Source organism: Canis aureus, chromosome 2, assembly GCF_053574225.1.
Source record: "Canis aureus isolate CA01 chromosome 2, VMU_Caureus_v.1.0, whole genome shotgun sequence".
Lineage (NCBI taxonomy): Eukaryota > Metazoa > Chordata > Mammalia > Carnivora > Canidae > Canis > Canis aureus.
In genome coordinates this window covers 27,545,119-27,564,445 of record NC_135612.1, presented here as the reverse complement: position 1 = coordinate 27,564,445, position 19,327 = coordinate 27,545,119, and the positions used below count along the sequence as shown (strand labels likewise).

The following is a 19,327-nucleotide window of genomic DNA, read 5'->3' as shown; positions in this document are numbered from 1 at the left end:
ACTTTGGCTCCTATGGACTTGGTTTTTGGTTTTGGTTTTGTTTTAAATTGTGGTAAAATACACATAACATAAAATTTACCGTCTTAACCACTTGGAGGTGTACAGTTCAGTGGTATTAAATATATTCACATCATTATCAGTATCCGTCTCCCAAATTCTTTTCATTTCGCCAACCTAAGACTCTACCTGTTGAACAACATCTCCCCATTCCTCCAATTCCCCAGCCTCTGGCGTCCACCACTCCACTTCCTGTCTCTATGAATTTAACTACTGTTGGTCCCTTGTGTAAGTGGGGTCATGCAGTATTTGTCTCTTTGTGACTGACTCATTTCACTTAGCGTCGTGTCCTAGGTTCATCCGTGTTGTGGCATGTGTCAGAATGTCCTACCTTTTCTTTTCTTTTTTTCCCCCTTCCTTTTCAAGACTAAATTAATATCTTATTGCATGTCTGTACTGCATTTTGCTTATCTGTTCATGCATTGATGTCTACTTGGGTTGCTTCCACATTTGGGCTATTGTGAATAATGCTGCTCTCATAGGAACAGATAGCTGGAGTGGGAGTCTATCTGGACACTCAAGTTCTGACGTCCAAGTTGATCTGATGCTTAAAGGAGTGTGACAGCTCTTTATGGGCATACTCCACCAGGTAGAGGGACTCTGTGGTGTGATTTCTCAGCCCAGTTCCTTAGTCTCCTATAAAGAAGCCTTCAAATCCTATTTTGTATTTTTTTGGCATTACTCCCATGCAAGTTTATTCCTATAGAAGTGTAAACAGAGCTGCTAACACATAAATCTGAGTCTGATATTCTGCTGCACAGGAATTGTTAATCTAGCCATTATCGTTGGATGGCATCTATAGAATATTCTTATCTCTTTTTAATTTTAGAATACTTTGAAAAGTAAAAGCATTTATTTTTGAAAAAAAAAGATTTTTTCACTGTAATAATTTTGGGGGAAGGAGCACATGAGATACAAAATCATTCCTAGCCCACATGCTTTGCTACAACTACTTCTTTCTTAAAATTTGTTGATTGAGGGGTGAGTAAATAACACTTTTAAGTTTGTTAAGCTACCTGAGAGAGAAGAGAGAGAGAGATTTTTGAAACATATTGCCATTTTTAAAAGCAGATATGGCTCAATGTAAAATTCATAAGAAAAAAGAAAGGGAGATTTTCATGATTCATGCCTCAAGGAGTTTTATGCTGTTTCAAAGACGATTGACAAGAGTTGAAGCATCTGCTTAGCTCTGCTGTAAACCTGGGCAGCATGAAAATTTATGGAACTACACTTATCTAGATGGACGCCTTTGGAATGTGACACTGATTTCCTGCTGGGAAGACAAACAGGAAAGTCAAACACTGTGCGAGGGGCTCTGAACCATTATCATTCGTTGGGGTGGTGCTCAACAAGCAGGCTTCTGAGTTTATCTCGCAGCGGGCTCAGCATGTCTTACCTCTGTACTCCCTCTGTGATTTGCCAGATCCCTAGAACAACTCCCATCTTCACCCGCTTCCTATACCTTCTTCCTTCCATTTACTGTGCTCCTGCCAAAGCCATTTTGGCTTGTGAAACTTTAGCACTGGTGGTGTCAGACAATCTGCTAAGCACTTAATGTACATATGCTGCTTACAGCAAACCTGGGAGGAAGTGGTATTACTATATTATTATTATATTATTATTGTTTTCCCATTTCAAAGATGAGGAAGCTGAGGCTAAGCTAACACAGCTAGTGAGTGGGGGAATCTGGTGTTTAACCTCAGGCTGGTGTCTCTGCTCAGAAGCCCATGAATTTGACCACGCTCTTTTCCTGCTTCTCATTTTTCATAACTTTGGATTTCCTCAGCTCTTTATCTCTTTATTGAATCTTTCCAATTTGCCTCTTTTTGTTCCATTCTTTAGACCTATTTATTATTATTTTTTTTTTTTACCATCTTGTTGAACTAACCTTTGTTTTCTTTTCCTTTGGTGTTGACTTTTCACAAAGTAATCTCATAAAGTCTGGCCCATAGTATTTCGGTAAGCTTATCTCTCAGGAAGTATTGACTGAAAAAAAATAACCACAAACAAATTTAAAAGCATGACATCTTTTCAACTATAGGCATAACATTTCCCCTTAATTTGTAAAATATGTTCAATGCCTTTGTATCTCAAAATTTTTGAAGAGAGTTGCCTAGGAGCTTGATTTATGGTGTTGCGCATACCATTCATATTCAATATGCATAATGTAAACTTTAAACATTTCTATGAAAACACTTGAGAATATTATCTGAATTTACAATTCAGAATAATAGAGATATATTAGATATCTAAACCTTATCTTTGAATCAATTAATCGGCACTTTTTCTCCTATGTATTTTTTATATTTTGTTTAATTTTTTAAAGAATTTGTAGATATAGCCATGTTAGAGAAAATGGGATAGTAATTTCAGAAAGTATTTTTATATTTTATTCATATGTGTCTTTTTTCAGCTTTGGTGATGTGGCAACTGGATCTGAAAGGGGTTTATTTGTCTCTGTTGTGAATACAAACTCTATGTAGAAGGAATACAACAGTGGTTATGTGGCAAAGCAACTCAAGTTTTCATTTTAAAGGAAAACCAAATCATTTGATGCATCCTCTACCCTGTATAAGTTTATTACTCAGAATATAAAACTACAAAAGAGTATTATCAAGTGATCATATTTTGGGGTCTGTTTTTATTTCTCTGTGTATATACAGATACACACACAAATGCATAAAAACCTTTTGGAAGGATACACATTCAAATGTCACAGTTGTTGCCTCCAATGAATATCCTTGGGTGGGTATTGCTGAGAACAAGGGAGCCCTTCCACTTTTGCTCTCTGTTCTGTATTCTTTGAATTTTTTTCAACAAGTATAAGTGACTTTTGCAAACAGAAAAACAATCAAGGAGTGAAAACAGCATTAGTGATAATAAATCTTACTTATTATATTCCAGTTCCACAGCCTCCTAGATTAGAACCTCAGGAACCAAATTCTGCCACTGGTACAACAATTGCAGTTTATTGGAGCATGAACAAGGAAGATGTCATTGACTCCTTCCAGGTTTACTGCATGGAGGAGCCACAAGACGACCAAGAAGTAAACGGTAGGATTCCTAACACAAATACAGATGCATGTGTATGTACATTTCTGCAGCTTAATTTGAAGATAACCGTATTAGGACTCATTCCACAAAGCATTTATAGCCACATACAAAAGCAACAACAAACCAACAACCATATAAAGCAAACAAAACATATAGGCAAAAATTGGAAATCAGAATTAAGGAAAAGAAAATTGATAAATATCATAATGGTGAATATTGTAATTGAGATTCAAATTTGGCTTTGAGTTCTCAGGATAACAGGAGCAAGTAAGAGATTCTCATTTTCAGAAAGGAGGCAACAGACTGACCAGCACTTCTGGGAGAACAAATTTCAATTAGTACTTGAGTTTAAAAGACAGTATACAAAAAAAAAAAAGAAAGAAAGAAAGAAAGAAAGAAAGAAAGAAAGAAAGAAAGAAAGAAAGAAAGAAAGAAAGAGAAAGAGAGAGAGAGAGAAAGAAAGAAAGAAAGAAAGAAAGAAAGAAAGAAAGAAAGAAAGAAAAGAAGGAAGGAAGGAAGGAAGGAAGGAAAGAAAGAAAGAAAGAAAGAAAGAAAGAAAGAAAGAAAGAAAGAAAGAAGAGAAAGAAAAGAAAAGAAAAGAAAAGAAAAGAAAAGAAAAGAAAAGAAAAGAAGAAAGAAAATACCACATACCAATGTGCAGAGGAGAAGTGAGCTGTATACAGGACATAATAATAATTTTAATGCAAATGCAGTATTAGATGTCATGGTTAGTGGTTTCTCAGATACACCTTGATAAAAGCTGCAAACAAACCATTAAGGTTAATTTAAGATTCACAATTCTCAAGGCATAGGCCTCAATATGTGTAGTCTCTTTGTGTCTCCAATTAATATGCATGTAGAGGTGAAAGTAAATGTATGACACATATTTAGTTGAGTCTCTGTAAATGTCTCTCTGCTCAGTAGGACTTCTAATAAGACCTAGAAGCCAGATACTTTGAGTTTGTACTTCCTGATAAATCAGAGCTGGCGTGCTGGCAATTGTATATTGCTTGTCGAAGACAGATCCACATATTTTGGAAACCAGATGAGCATGTGACAGGATGGACATGCTATTACAAAACTCAGGAGCCCAATTTGTGACAAGGAACAAATTATTATATATTTCGCTGTTACCAAGATTTAAGTTTTTTGAAATATCATACTTATTTAAATTAGGAAAAAGAAAACAAAAAGGCAACCATAGGCATAGTGTAACGTTGGCCAAGTTTATCTATTAAGGACTGCTTATTTTACTGGCTACCTATGACCATATACCTGTCACAGCACAACAAGGTAAGTGTTATTATCTCCATTTGCAAATAAGAAAACTGATGTGACGTTAAATAATTTGCCCAAGGCCACACAACTTTTACGTGACAGGGGTAGGATTCAACCACAGTCCTTTGAGACTCCAAAGCTTATGTTTTTGTTTGCTTGTTTCAGGGTTCGTTTTCTTATACCACGCTTCTTCTTTCTCTCTATCTAGCTGTATATATATGGAATTTTGTGGCTCTCCAAAACTCCTCTTAGCACCAATTTATTGCCTGGAGTGCTTTTTTTTTTTTTTAATGCTTCACCTCCTTCCAACCCCAGCCCCCCAAAACACTTATGTGTACTGTGTCTCATTCATTCAACAACTTGAAATTTGCTGATGCCAGTTAGCTAATCCGGTGATCTATACTGTGATACCACGCTGTGTATACGGTCCCCCCAGCACATTCTATGTGCACTGTTGTAACAAGCGCTGGGGTGACAGGACTCAGGTGAAGAAGATGATTCCACTGAAGATGATTCCACTATAGCCATAGTTTCGAGGATGTAGGAGAAATGTTTTTCGGTGTATAAGTTCTTATGAGACTCTTTAAACCAAACTTTCCATCCAGAAAGTATAGAGCTTCATTGGGCTGGAAAGATGCAATTAAAGAAACTATATTGAAGAGCTCCTAAATTTCCTTTAAAAGAAAATGATCTGGGCTTCTTAACTGGAGGAGTTTTGAAGATGTGACTTTTGAGAGACATAAGGGAGGATAACTAAAATGACCATGGGCTAATTTAAAAATGAAAATAATTCTTTGTAAAGGAGAAAAAATTTCAGTAAGAGAGATCAGATTTGTTCATCATGGTATCGAGTAATAATGCCACTGCAATATTGAAAGTAAAATAACTTAAGACATTTTAGGAAATGTCTTGATTGAACAAGTTACTTTATAGAATAGTTTATGACTTATCAAAATTATATAAGTATTTCTATAAATTGTGGAACACTGTAGTTGAAAAGATTCTGGAATTCATGAAAAGGAACCAGGATCTGAAACTTGGAAAATCGTACTGAATACTAATATTGTTTACTAATTTGGGAAAGTGCTTTATAGCATCATATATTTAGAAAAAATGGGGTTGTCCATATTTTGTTACATACTCTCTCCTGAAATACTGGCATTGCTTCTTAAGAATTTTCTGAGACTATATTACTGAGATTTAAGCTAACATAAACTCTATGCGATTTTAGTATTTGCTGTTAAAATAAGTTATTTTAATTGTGGTCGCTGAAGCTCAGAATCTTACTAATATGCTATTATTTTCTGATAAGTGTTTACAAGTAAGAATGCATCACTCTCAGTATCTCTTTTTCCCATGCCATTGCTTTCTTCTTACTAATATGCTATTATTTTCTGATAAGTGTTTACAAGTAAGAATGCATCACTCTCAGTATCTCTTTTTCCCATGCCATTGCTTTCTTATATATTCTAAAGTGCTAGCTATCACAGAATGAATGTTATCTGCAAATTTATCGCTTTGAATTTTCCACTGAAAATAATAGAGCAATTCCTCCAATAGCTATAGTTTTCAATTAACTTCGGAAGACACTCTAGAGTTTATAATTGTATTTTATGCTAGACTTGGTGGAAGAATACAGATTGACAGTGAAAGAAAGCTACTGCATTTTTGAAGATCTGGAACCTGACCGATGCTATCAAGTGTGGGTAATGGCTGTGAACTTCACCGGATGTAGCCTTCCCAGTGAAAGGGCAATTTTTAGAACAGGTAAAGAGATGTTAAAATGGTGTTGGGAGGCAATATTCACTTCTTTGCAGACTACTAAGGTCAACTAAGGTGCATGTATTAAATACCTGTTGTATGCTGGGTGTTGTAGAATGCTGAGTGTATGGTGATGAATAAAACTGAGTTCCTGTTCTCAAGAAGCTTGTAGTCAAGTGGGAGAGATCAAAAGCAGAAGATCATAAAAAAATTGTGACAAGAGCCATGATCTAATGATTTACAAGTTATTATGAGAACACTTCACAAGAGTGTCCTCTCTCTAAGAAAGCCTGGGGAGGGAGAGGACCTGGAATGGCTTCTTAGAATTGATTCTTGAATGGAAGCCATTAAAGGATCCATTAAAGGAGTGTATTCCATTTGAAGAAAACATATGAGCAGAGGCATCAAGGTAAGAAACAGTATGGAGTGTGCAGGGCACTATAAGAAACTTGGTATTACTTCTTTTGACTTAAAATCAAGGAGAAGAATGAGATGAGGTAAGAAAGGCTAGTGGATGGGGTGGGGGGTATGTTTGCCAAAGAAGCCCAGGCTTCATTACATGGGTGCCAGGAGCCCCAGAAGATTTTTCAGCAATGATAGTCAACCGGGAATACATTTCCACATGGAACCTTTCCACAGGGGCTGAAGTAGGTGTGGCATAAGATCATTTTGCCTTCAAGGTTGCCTTGAAGATCATTTTAACTATCTCAGAGGAAGAAATGACTCATTCCTACCATTTTATCCTTTCTTCTTGCCTTCCAAAACAAGTATTGCGTACTTGTACGCAACAAGTGTTGCGTACCTACTGAAGACAAGATCATGGCTAACTTTTCTGTGAAGGGAGGTAGACAAGATTCTTTATTTTTATTTGCTTGTTTAGGTATAAAGAAACTGGTAGGATTTATAGGAAGCTAATATTAGAGGCTCTCTGGGGATGAGTGGGAACTGCAGTTTGGAAGGTAGAGGTGGGAGGGTGACTTTTCATTATATAAATTTTCATATCTTTTGGGCTTTCAACCAGTAATGTATTTTTTTATTTAATTTTATTTTTAAAATATTTTATTTATTCATTATAGAAGGAGAGAGCATGAGTTGAGGGAAGAACAGAGGGAGAGGGAGAAGCAGACTCCCCACTAAGCAAGGAGGCAGGGCTTGATCCCAGGACTCTGGGATCATGACTTGAGCCAAAGGCAGATGCTTAACTAACTGAGCCATCCAGGCACCCCAAGAATGTATTTTTTATTTTTTTTTAAAGATTTGTTTTTATTTATTTATGATAGACAGAGAGAGAGAGAGGCAGAGACACAGGCAGAGGGAGAAGCAGGCTCCATGCCGGGAGCTTGACGCGGGACTCGATCCCGGACTCCAGGATAGTGCCCTGGGCCAAAGGTAGGCGCGAAACTGCTGAGCCACCCAGGGATCCCCCAAGAATGTTTTTTTTAATAAAAAATTTAAAACAATGCCCAAGCGCTCTTCGCACGGTACCAGGGAAGCAGAGCTGATGTTGACCATTCCATAATTGATTTGGTTCTCTCTGGCAGCACCTTCCACCCCTGTAATCCACGCAGAGGACTGTACAGTGTGTTGGAACACGGCCACCATCCGATGGCGCCCTGCCAACCCAGAGGCCACTGAAACCTACACTCTGGAGTACTGCAGACAGCACTCTCCAGAGGGCGAGGGCCTCAGGTAAGGATCTGCTCCTCAGGAGACCTCACCTCTCCATGGGGAGAGACCAGGGTGCCTGGAACTCAGGTGAAGGTCCTAACCTAACTGCTCACAGAGGAAGAGCTTTCTAAAATCCTGCTGAGCTAATTAAGCTGTTGACTTGATTTGCAGTTCCATCACTATTCATCAATGAACTCCAAGTTTGTAATAAAACACATGCTACAATGTAGAATAATGACTCCCTTGTAAGAAAAATGTATGCAAATTTTAATAAGATAGAACATTCTTTGAGGTATATTTAACTTGAGTCGTTAGACAGGATTTATGCATATTTCATGCACTTTTTAGTGGTTATATCAGAATAGATACACCTAACTTGGGAAAATAATAGTAAGCTTGTATATAATGTAAATCTATGTCTCCTTGTTGTATTGGTGATATAAAGCCAATATAAAGAAGCTAATTTTATATATATATGTATATATATGTATATGTATAGAGACATAATCTCTAATCTATACATACATATATAATCTATAATCTATAATCTACCTGTGTCTCTGAAAGCATAAAGAATTTTTCCAGGAAAAAAAGAAATGGGAATCTCTCTCACTAAACTTATAAATCTTTAAAGTTATCAATAAAGGGCTGTGCATCCTGAGGGCATTTGGTAAATATTAACTTATTTACCGAGGTGGTGATTTCTTAGCCTCCAATCCATGATAATAGAGCAACTTCACTTTCCATGAAGCATATTCAGATCATTATTATTAATGCTCATATTTTAATAGAGACATATGTAGCTTTTTAAAAAAGCAGTTTACTGAGATAAACTATTTTGGTAGAATATGAAACTTAGAAATAATGGTGTGAAATTAGACAGCTTTTTAATAAAGTGTATTATTTAAGCTCCTGATTATCTACAGGATCAATCAACAACTATTTACTTAGTTATGTGCAGTTTCATATGACTGAGCAATAATTATAGTTTCTTTTAAGTATGTGAAGACAGGCTTCATAAAATAATGATCAAAGAATGAATTAATGTTGACTGGGGTGTGTATGGGTGGGAGGTAAGCATTTCAGCAGAAGTGAGAACATAGTAAATGTGTAAAAAACAACATCTCCGTTAATGTGCCAACTGCTGGATGGCAGGCAGGCTTCAATAATTAGCAAACAGAGCAGAGGTAAAGTCTGACCAGGACGGGGTGGGAGAAGAAGAGAGAGAAGGTGGAAAGGAGAGAGAGAAGGAGATAGAGATAGGAGAGAGAGAAGGAGATAGAGATAGAAGAGAGTATAACTGACTTTTATTGAGCATTTACTATGTGCCGGTCACTGTCCTAAATGCTTCATGCACGTTGCCTTCCTTAATTTTTATAAGAACTCTTGAGAGAAAACAGACACTTTAAAGAGGGGGACTCAGCTAGTGAGTAACAATCAGGATCCAAACCCTATCTTGTCAGATTTCAAAGCCCAAGCTGCTAATTCCTGTTTCTTGTCACTTAGAGGAGTTCTGGACCTTCTCCACAAAAGCCCTCGGTGTCATGAGAACTCTGTATCAGCAGTGCCTGCGTTCTTGGGAATCTCTCCCACTGTTCTCCACCATCAGTGAGGAAAACCCAGTTCTTTCTGAGGCAAAATTAGACTGTTAAAGGAGAGCTCTGAAATGACTCATTCTTGGTATGGCATCGGTCCCTGGCTGACATTTGCATAAATAATATCAGCACAATTGGATTCTTAAATCAGCAGAGATCTGGAAACCCTGAGACCTAGTAGCACTCTCACTAGGGGAACTGTGATGTCTTCTCATAAATGTGGCTACAGGGAGAAGGGAAAGGAGGGATGAATGAGGAAATGTCATCCATTGAGGGTCTTCACCATGCCAGGAACTGGGCTGAGTCTCACATTCAACCCTCTCAGCAATCCTAGGAGGGAGGTGAGGTGATGATCTCCATTAAATGAGATTCAAGGAAGTTAAATAATTTGGTCAAGGTATTAAATGATGGAGTGAGAAATTGGAGTCAGGATTTAAACTCAGATCGGTCTTATTTTCTCCATCCAGTTTTTTTTATTTTTATTTTTTTAGATTTTATTTATTTATTCATGAGAGACAGACAGAGAGAGGTGGAGACACAGGCAGAGGGTGAAGCAGGCTTCCTGTGGGGAGCCCGAAGCAGGACTCGATCCCATGACCTGAGCCAAAGGCAGACGCTCAACCACTGAGCCACCCAGCCATCCCTCTCCATCAGTTCTAAATCTTGTTTTATTACATAGACTGAGTTAGCATACCTCAACAGCCTGACAACACGGAGTTATTATGTGTTATAGTTCTTTTGTCACATGAAAATTATAAAGAGAGAGTGCAGTACTATTATTCAAAACCTCTTTAATCAATGTTTTTCCTTTTCCTGATCACCCTGGGGCCCTCAAAACAAAACAAACAAACAAAATGTTCTTTTAGTATCACCAATGAATAATATATTCCAAACAAATCCTTCTATCAAAGCCAAAGAAACCAATGACAGTTCCATTTGTAAGAAAAAAAATGGCCACCCACTAATTTTATTAAGACAAAAGGTGAGCTAATTAAAACATAAGGCTTGTCATTATTTTATATGAGACTTTAAGCCAGTTCATTTTAATTTTTCTTGTTAAAGGAGAGCATCTGAGAGGCTGGATAAGCCGAAGTTCCTAGTAGTTAGAGAACAATGCAAGGATCCTTTGTTATTGAATGAATATAGTCCAGCAAGTTTAAAGTGAAGGGAGATTCACATGCAGATCCTTGTTGATAGTTTGGAGTTGTGTTGGAGATGGAGCTGTTTTCCAATTAGGTGCTAAAAGACTCCTCAGTTCCAGGAGGTGGAATGGTATGTCCAATCCACAAGCCAGGGATGACTCTCCAGCCTCTGGATCCCTGCCAAGTCTGACAAAAAAATAATTTCTTGAAGCAAGCACAAATATGTTGGCCACAAATCACTACTCTGTTCATATACTAAGTCTATTGCTGATGTATCACACTGGAGCCATCCCTCATCAATACAAGTAGCCTCAGTGTCTCATACTGCAGGTTAACGTCAAGAGACTGGAATAATTCATCTTTTATCTCAGAGGCCCAGAGCTGCAAAACTCATTTGTATCTCTTTTGGTTCTCTAATTTAAGAGTTCCAGAAGGAAGGAAAAGTCTGCTCTATGGGAGTGGCCACGTGCTTTATTTAGTCTTTCAACTATCTGGTTCTTAAAACCAACTTGAAAACATTTCTTACAGGATTGGATGGTTCAAAACTCTATAAAACATTATTAACTATTTAACCATCATCTATATTGCTCTATCACTAACATAACAATTGTACACAGCTAGTCAGATAGAATTGATAAACAAAGAAACTTAAAAGTTTATCACCTGTAGTCAACAAGTGCAAACAATCCCTACTATTCCATTGTATTAGAACCACATTCTTCACCTTGGTTTTTTGGCACAGCAGTCCATAATTAGAGTTGTTTTGTATCTTGTAAAGAACAGTAAGTTGGGAGGCCTGGGTGGCCCAGTGGTTGAGCACCTGCCCCTGACTCAGGGCGTAATCTGCGGTCTCAGGATCCAGACCCACATCAGGCACCCTACATGGAGCCTGCTTCTCTTTCTGCCTACGTCTCTGCCTTTCTCTCTCTGTGTCTTTCATGAATAAGTAAATAAAATCTTTAAAAAAAAAAAACTGTAAGCCAAGAGTTGTCTGATCCCACTCACTTGTTGACTTCATGAAGGGATCATGATGAAAATTTGTAGTCCTGGTGTCTTGGACAGTACCTGGCATATTGTAGCTACTCAATAAATATGTGTTCAATTAGCACTGAGCACATAACACTGATACCAACAAGAAAAGGTAGGCTGGATTTAAGGATGGTCTCTTATTTAAAATGGAAACAAAATAACCTGTGCTGACAAAGTAGGAAAGAATGGTGAATGAGTTAATTTTAGAGCTTGGATGCTTAGGTAGGAGATAGGACCAGCCTAGTCTGTGGGCTGGAAACTGGTTAATGGATCACTAATAGAAAACAGCACTCACAATCTTCTTAGCCATTGATTGCATAACCCTTTTTTTGGTTCTGGGTTCTTTTAAAAAAATCCTTTGCTAAACCAGATCTAAAAATTGATCCAGAGGTCACTACTGGGGAGTAAGGGGTGATCAAAGATTAATTCTTTTAAATATGGCTAGGTTAATTGGGTGAGGATGGGGACTGTGCCTGTGTAGATATTCAATAAAGTTCTGTTTAATGAATGAATAAGTGGACAAATGAGAGGAGTCGCCAAATTCCTCTTTGTCCTATCACCCTCAAGTTATCTAACTGGCTGAAATCTCTGGTAAAAGAGAGCTGAGGTAATCCTCAGATGAGTTCACAACTCTTTTTCACCCCCAATCCCTGAAAAGACAGACAGCCTTAAAGACTCTAGTCTGGAGTAGGGAGAGAAATTTAAAGGAAATGAAAAGAATGGAGAAAAGGATGAGTAATAGGAACACACACACACACACACACACATACAAACACACACACACGAAGGGCATTGATTAGCCTTTAGACTGGGGAATCTGATTTTGGTTGCCAGAACAGAAATACATTCATCTTCAGACCTGCATTCATTCTCCCAGTATGATGGCCTCTAAATATTCTGATTTAAGATCAAAGGTACTGGTTGGACTCTTGTGGTGAGTGTTTGAATGGAATGAGCCTCCTGAGCCCCAAGTCCCATGACGTGGTATCTGAAATAGCGAAGCAATTGCCTCCATTCCATAATCCTCACAGAAAACACATTTGCATATTTTTGTGTGTGGGCACCATGGCTGGGTCCCAGCAGTCAGCCCCTGTTGGGATTGGGGGTAGGCGGGAGTGACAATCCACGGCTTGTGTGTGGGGGCTGAGGGAGCTCCTACTCACCCTTTCCTGTTTTTCTTTGAATGCTCTCCTCAGGTTGGGTGGGCTCAAAACACTTTCAAAAATTTTCCACCGCTCGGCTGTTTCCTCAGCTGTTCTGTCTCTCCTGTGTGGAGAGAAGTCAGCAGAACTGTGGGTGGAGGAGGGAAAACTGAGAGAAATATAGTACAGGGATTAGCTGTGTGGGCTGTGCAGAGAGAAGCTGTGTACTGAATGACAAATCTGTGAGACTCAATACACCACAAAAGTAGTTGGTAGTGAACTTCCCGCTCCCCTCCCTGGCTGAGGCCGTAGGGGTACAGAGACCTTCTCTAGGCCGCCCTCCCCGAAACATCCTCAGGGTGGGCTGGGCTCTGGGTGCTGGGCCTGTCAGCTCATGTTCTTCCTGCTTCCAGCATTCCGGGCCACATGTGGTGGGGCAGGAACAGAAATGTCTGTCACAGTTGGGTTTTCTAGCTGGGGACACCCGCTGCTGTGTCTGGATAATAAGGACAGATAAGGGCAAGTTTTCTAATGAACTCTGTACCTAAACAGGAGATGAAGAATCCCAGTATTTCTTTCTTTTTTAAAAAAGCTTTATACCAGGTTTTCAGCTGGATAGGTGATGACCAATGGTCAAGGGCAAATGATTTGACCTTCACAACCTGGGGACAAAGGAGGCAGTTATTCCTGCCCCATGCTTGCTTCACAGGGTGACAAGAGGATCACTGACGTGAATGGGCAAAAATTCAGGATTATTTAAGAGCTAATAGGCAGTCTTTTTATGGTATTGTTTTCCTGACCCAGGTAATCCTCCTCAGGAGGGAGCCCTTGGGAGAGTGAACTGTGGGATGATTTCCACCCCTCCACCCCACCCTGGTATTCTTGACATTCGACTTTTCCTAAATGAAATCTTTCTTCCCAAATGAATCTGATTTGACCGTGATCATTTACAATCTTAAACACCTTCTGGTTGTATAGTAAAACTTCAGTCAATGGAAACCTAGACTGTTCCTTCACTTCTAACTTATGTTCTGTCAATTTCCAAAAGTATTCAAGTTGTTCACATTAAAAAACCCAGACATAATAGAACCACTGGAAACAATCCTGTGAAAACAAGAGCCAGATCATGCTGGGGTGAAGAGATTGTATCAGAAAGTACAGGTTAAGAACAGTAGCTCAATGGAACATAAAATTTAAATCTGAACTTCCTGGTAGCTAAGGTGAAAACGGGAGAGAGGGGGAGACAGCAAGAGGGAGAAAGAAAGAGATTACATAACTCATCTTTTTATAAAAAGGAAGCATAACATTTCACTAAGAGACAATTATATTTCTTGACATTCAGCTCTAAGATGAATTTTTCATGTAGATCTTTATATAAGGGCTATTGAACAAGATAATAGTGATTGTCTTTAAGAGGAGTTTTATAAAAGATGCAAAAACATTCCTGATGTAATCATTTTTCAACTGGATCTGAAAGCGTCGTGTTAAATCACCATTCTGGGCAGGCAGTTGTATGGGGACCTCAAGTAATTGTCCACACAGGTGGCCTCTGAGTGGTATAGGAAAGCTTAGAATCCAGAGGAATGGTTACTAGGCTCCTGGAATCCTCTGCCTGAAATAGAAATGGTATCATTCAGGCTTTGGAGGGGGAACTACAGAGAAAACAAAAATCCAGGATCCTTCTACTGGAATCCTTTGGCTCACTTGGATTTTGTGAGAGATCTAATTACAGGAAAGCCCAGGTCCCATGGTTGGCAGCATTCAGCCCTCGTGTTTCTACGCTATCACGAACTAATAGTGATGTTTAGTTAACGCTGAATCCCATAATATCCTCACTTATCAGAAGAAAAAGTCTTATTCAAAAATTTTTATTTACCAAGTTTCAAAACCAAAAATCAATATATAAAGAATTGTCTTCTTAATCCTGATTTAACCAAAATGTTTCACCTTAAACCAAAAGGTTCCATGTTTACAGGTAGTTAAAGTTTTTTTAAATGGCTCCCAACATACTGGCTTCATTTTGTAATGATGAGCAACAATTAGTTCTTGCATTTGATGTTGCTTACGTTCTCATGGATTTTTCTTCTTTCCCCACTTTCTCCCTCCTACCTCTTCTCACCCCACTCTATTTATGAGTATGTTTCCCAAGCCTAAAACTGATCATAAAAGTCAACTGGGCTGCTTGTAAAAGCTTAGATTCATGGGTGCCCTTAGGAGCTTCCGATGCAGAAGGTCTAGGGTGTCCACGCAGGCTGGGGAAATGCTACTTCACTGGCTGGGCCCAGGGGCCCGCACTCTACTCTGTTCACGGCTCACGTTAAACAGCGTTGACTGACTGGCTGAATGTGGGTGCGGCCAACAGGAGTGCTCGCAAGAACCCACTGTGTTTTTAACAAACAATTCGTATTTAGCCATCTGTCATGCACTGCAGCGACAGCACCATCCGTAGGCTGCTTCCAGGAGTGATGGCACTGGATTCCTCCATATTGTTTGTACACACACCGCCCCCCCCTCCTCTGCAGAGAAAACATGCTTCAGTCTAGGCGCTAGACATGCCAGTGCAGAGGCGGTCACTCCTCAGGGTTACCAGCCCCTCAGGTGACCTTAAGCACATGTACATCCTTTCTCCCATCCTACACAAATTGTTGATTTGTCGAATTCCTAGAGAAGCTACTTTACAAAATTCAAATTAATGTGTGTCCTGCAAACACATTCAACCAACTCCTGAGCTTAAAAGTAAATTATTTAATTGATTTTGGGTAATATGTACATATGGCACTGATTCAAAGATACCAAAGGGATACAGTGAAAATTAAGACTCCTTTCCATTTATCTGTCACCCACTCGGTTCTTCTCTCTAGAGACAATTACTCTTACCTGATTCACATTTATCCTTTCAGGTAGTCTCTGCATATACAAACATCTATGTTTTTTCAACAAATGGTGCCAGGCTATAGGTATTTTCACCACCTTGCTTTTCTTGTTTAAAAATATTTCTTGGTGAGTATCCTATACCAATGCATATAGAACTGCCTCAATTTTAAAAACAATTCTGTTATAGTGTGTTTTAAGATATAATTTGATTTATTTGACCAATTGAAAGGTACTTGTTTCCATTTTCTTGTTAACACAAACCATGCTTCAGAAAAAACCTTGTATATCATTTCATACATGTACCAGGATGTATGCAGGATAAAGTCCTAGAAATAGAATGTATAACAGCATGTACATTTTGGATTTTGATAGATATTACCAAACTGTTTCCATTGAGGCTGTAGTTGTTTTACACAGGCTAGCAGCATACAAGACTGTCTGGTTCTTCATACCCTTGGCTATACAGGATATGATAAAACTTTTGATCTTTGACAACTTATAGCTAGAAGATGGAATCTTATTATAGTTCCAGTGTGCATTATTATTATTGGGTTGAACATCATTTCATATATTTCAGAACCATGTACTTCCTTTTCTGTGAACTGTTCATTTCCTTTACCCATTTTTTTCTTGTTGGGCTGTAAGTATTTTTCTTATTGCTTTGTAGAAGCTCTCTTTTTTTTTTTTTTTGGAAGAACATTAGCCCTCATCTACAACATGAGTTGCAAATTTGTTTTGAAGATTTTTAGCCATGCATCTTTTTTATTCATTCATATGTAGTTGCCATACAATATTATATTAGGTTCAGGTATATAAAATAGTGATTCAACATTTACATGCCTCATGAATTGATCACAGTAAATCTATCATCTGTTAGCATACAAAGTTATTACATACTATTAGCTACATTCCCTATATTGTACATTGTATCCTCATGTCTTACTTATTTTATAAGTAGAAGTTTATGCCTTTTCATCCCCTTCCCATACCTCACCCATCCTCTCCCCCACCTCCCCTTCTCTGGCAACCACCAGATTGTTCTCTGTATTTATGAGTATGTTTCTGTTTTTCTTTGTTTGCTCTTTTTTCTTTTTCAGATTCCATATATCAGTGAAATAGTGGTATTTGTCTTTCTCTGACTTATTTCACTTATCATTATACCCTCTAGTTCTATCCAGGTTGTCACAAATGGCACGATCTCATTCCTTTTTCATGGCTGGGTACTATTCCAGTGTGAGGTACATCTATATCTAGGTCTAGGTCTGTGTAGAGATATATCTCACATCTTTAACCCTTTGATGGACACTTAGGTTGTTTCTGTATCCTAGCTATTGTAAATAATGTTGCAGTGAACTGAACATGGGGGTGCAGATATCTTTTCAAGTTAGCATTTTCATTTTTCTTTGGACAAATACCCAGAAGTGAAATTGCTGGATTGTACAGTTGCTCTATTTTTAATTTTTTGAGGAAACTCCATACTGTTTTCCATAGTGACTGCACCATTTTGCCTTCCCATCAACAGTGTCAGAGGGCTCCCCTTTCTACACATCCTCACCAACACTTGTTATTACTTATCTTTCGATTCTACTGATTCTAAGAGGTAGGAGGTGATAGATCACTATGGTTTTGATTGACATCTTGCTGCTGGTAAGTGACGCTGCATATGTTATGGATATTTTTAAATGTTAATTTAGTTGAATTTATCAATCTCTTAAAAATAGCTTTATTTCTTGTCTCATATTTAAAAATCCTCTCTCACGTTTTTTTGTAGTATCCAGTGATTCCATTTTTAAAAACTCGATCTTTTATCATCTGAACTTTGTTTCAGTAGGAAGTGTGAAATTAGTAATCCAATTTTATTTTTTTGATATGGCTATCCAGCTGTCCCAGTAAGAAAACCCATCATTTTCCCTTCTGATTTGAAATAATTCCACTATTATACACTCAAGAGCCTGTGTTTTGCTCTATTCCTGACCTTTAGAATGTATAATCTGTTCTATAGATCCATCTATTTATGCCCCACTGCCATGCAGTCTTTCATTATCATAGCTTTATAATTTATAATTCTTGGTAGGTGAAGTTGCCACTTCATGACTTTATATATATGTATATATTTGAGAGAGAGAGAGCACAAGTGGGGAGGGGCAGAGGGAGAGGGAGAAAGGATGTGAAGCAGACTTTGCACTAAGCACGGAGCCCGAGATGGAGCTCCATCCCACAATCACAAGATCATGACCTGAGCTGAAACCAAGGTCAGATGCTCAACAACTGGGCCACCCAGGTGCCCCTATGACTTTTTATTTTTAACCTTGTGTCTGTGACTTCAACTTATAGAAATGCTTTTAGTGTTTTCCCACTAAACATTAGGTCCTAATGGCTTTTTACTTTATAAAGACCCTTTTCAAGTCCCAAGTGAAATGAGTCTTGTCCCACTGTTCATGGCTAGTTGTGTCAAACTTTTCAGTTGTGCCTTGAAAAAACTAAAGAATGAATGGTCTCAAGCTACAAAGGCCTTCGTAACATTGGGCACACATTGCCTCCTGGTGACTTCTACTCATTAGCCTTTTGAAACAACAGAAAAGGAGGAATGTCTCATTTATGATAGCCTTTCAGATTTCTGAGGAGACAGTGGGTCTCCCTGAAATAGTTTTTCTCTGCTTTACAGCATTAGAGTTTAACAAATGTTTGTTTTACCAACAGAGAGACGAGCAGGTTGAGAGTCTTTCAAAAACCTGTTGGGCACAGAGCACTGGGATTGTACTCCCTGGTATGCTTATCCTCCACTGGCAATCAGCTAATTGCTGATGTGTTAAGGTTTCTAGGTGCTTCCTTGCCCTCATGTTCCTGAAAACAGAGCTATCCTTTTCCACTGCACTGTAGCACTTGTAGGGAGAATTCCCATACCAATGACCCAAAGTGAAACCATTTGAGTCACATTTCTTACTGTCTTTTGAATTTTGCTATTAGCTTAAGCCTTCTAACATGGTCAGATCAGTTAAATTACTGAGGAGGCTAACATCCCTTCTTACCTAAGCACCAAGAACTGGTTGTGGTCCTATCTGTGGCGTAATCACTTACCTCAGTTTGGATATTCTTTGAATCTTAGTCCTACTACCAACTATGCTTTGAATAATGTATATGGATTCAGTTACAGTTCTGACATTTTTGTTTTTGAGATTAAAATTATAATCTGTGGAAGGGTGCCAGTCTTCAGATTTCAAATTCCAAAATTTTTAAGGTTTTCATGTGGCTAATATGAAGACTTCTATGACATTAAAGTGAGGTCAGACAATGAAAAGACATAGAAAAAAACATATGTAGGTGAGCTTTTTTGCTTTGTTCTTGATGCTGGAGCAACGATGGCGACTTGTCAACAATAAAACTCTACATTTCATATTACTTTGATTCTCATTCCTGGTGCTTTTATTTCACAGATTCAGTGAGGGCATTGTGCAGATCTCTCAAGTCTACACGATCTGCTGACATATTAAAAGCAGAATCTGATCCTATATTCTGACTTCAATGCCATGGAAACCTTTACTCTTTAAATGAGTGATAAGACATAGGATGCAGTTGACTATATATGTGGAATTCTTTCCTTGACCAACTTCATAAAACTGAAAAGCAAACACCCTCAAACCAGTATTTTTGGTATTTAACAACCTCATCATTACAAAATGAAGCCAGTATGTTTTATTCCTTCTTGGAACTGAAATTTTCTCACCTA

The 19,327-nt window shown here is 38.3% G+C and overlaps 1 protein-coding gene across 1 annotated transcript in view; it reads left to right on the top strand.

Annotated features, from left to right (window-relative positions):
* The window catches only part of CMYA5 (cardiomyopathy associated 5), an 89,541-nt gene that overhangs the window by 58,819 nt on the left and 11,395 nt on the right, over positions 1 to 19,327 (top strand). Inside the window, exons 7-9 of the mRNA XM_077866935.1 lie at positions 2,962 to 3,111; positions 6,010 to 6,156; positions 7,692 to 7,839. Coding sequence (XP_077723061.1) covers positions 2,962 to 3,111; positions 6,010 to 6,156; positions 7,692 to 7,839 — 445 coding nt within the window. The remainder of the gene's footprint in view (positions 1 to 2,961; positions 3,112 to 6,009; positions 6,157 to 7,691; positions 7,840 to 19,327) is intronic.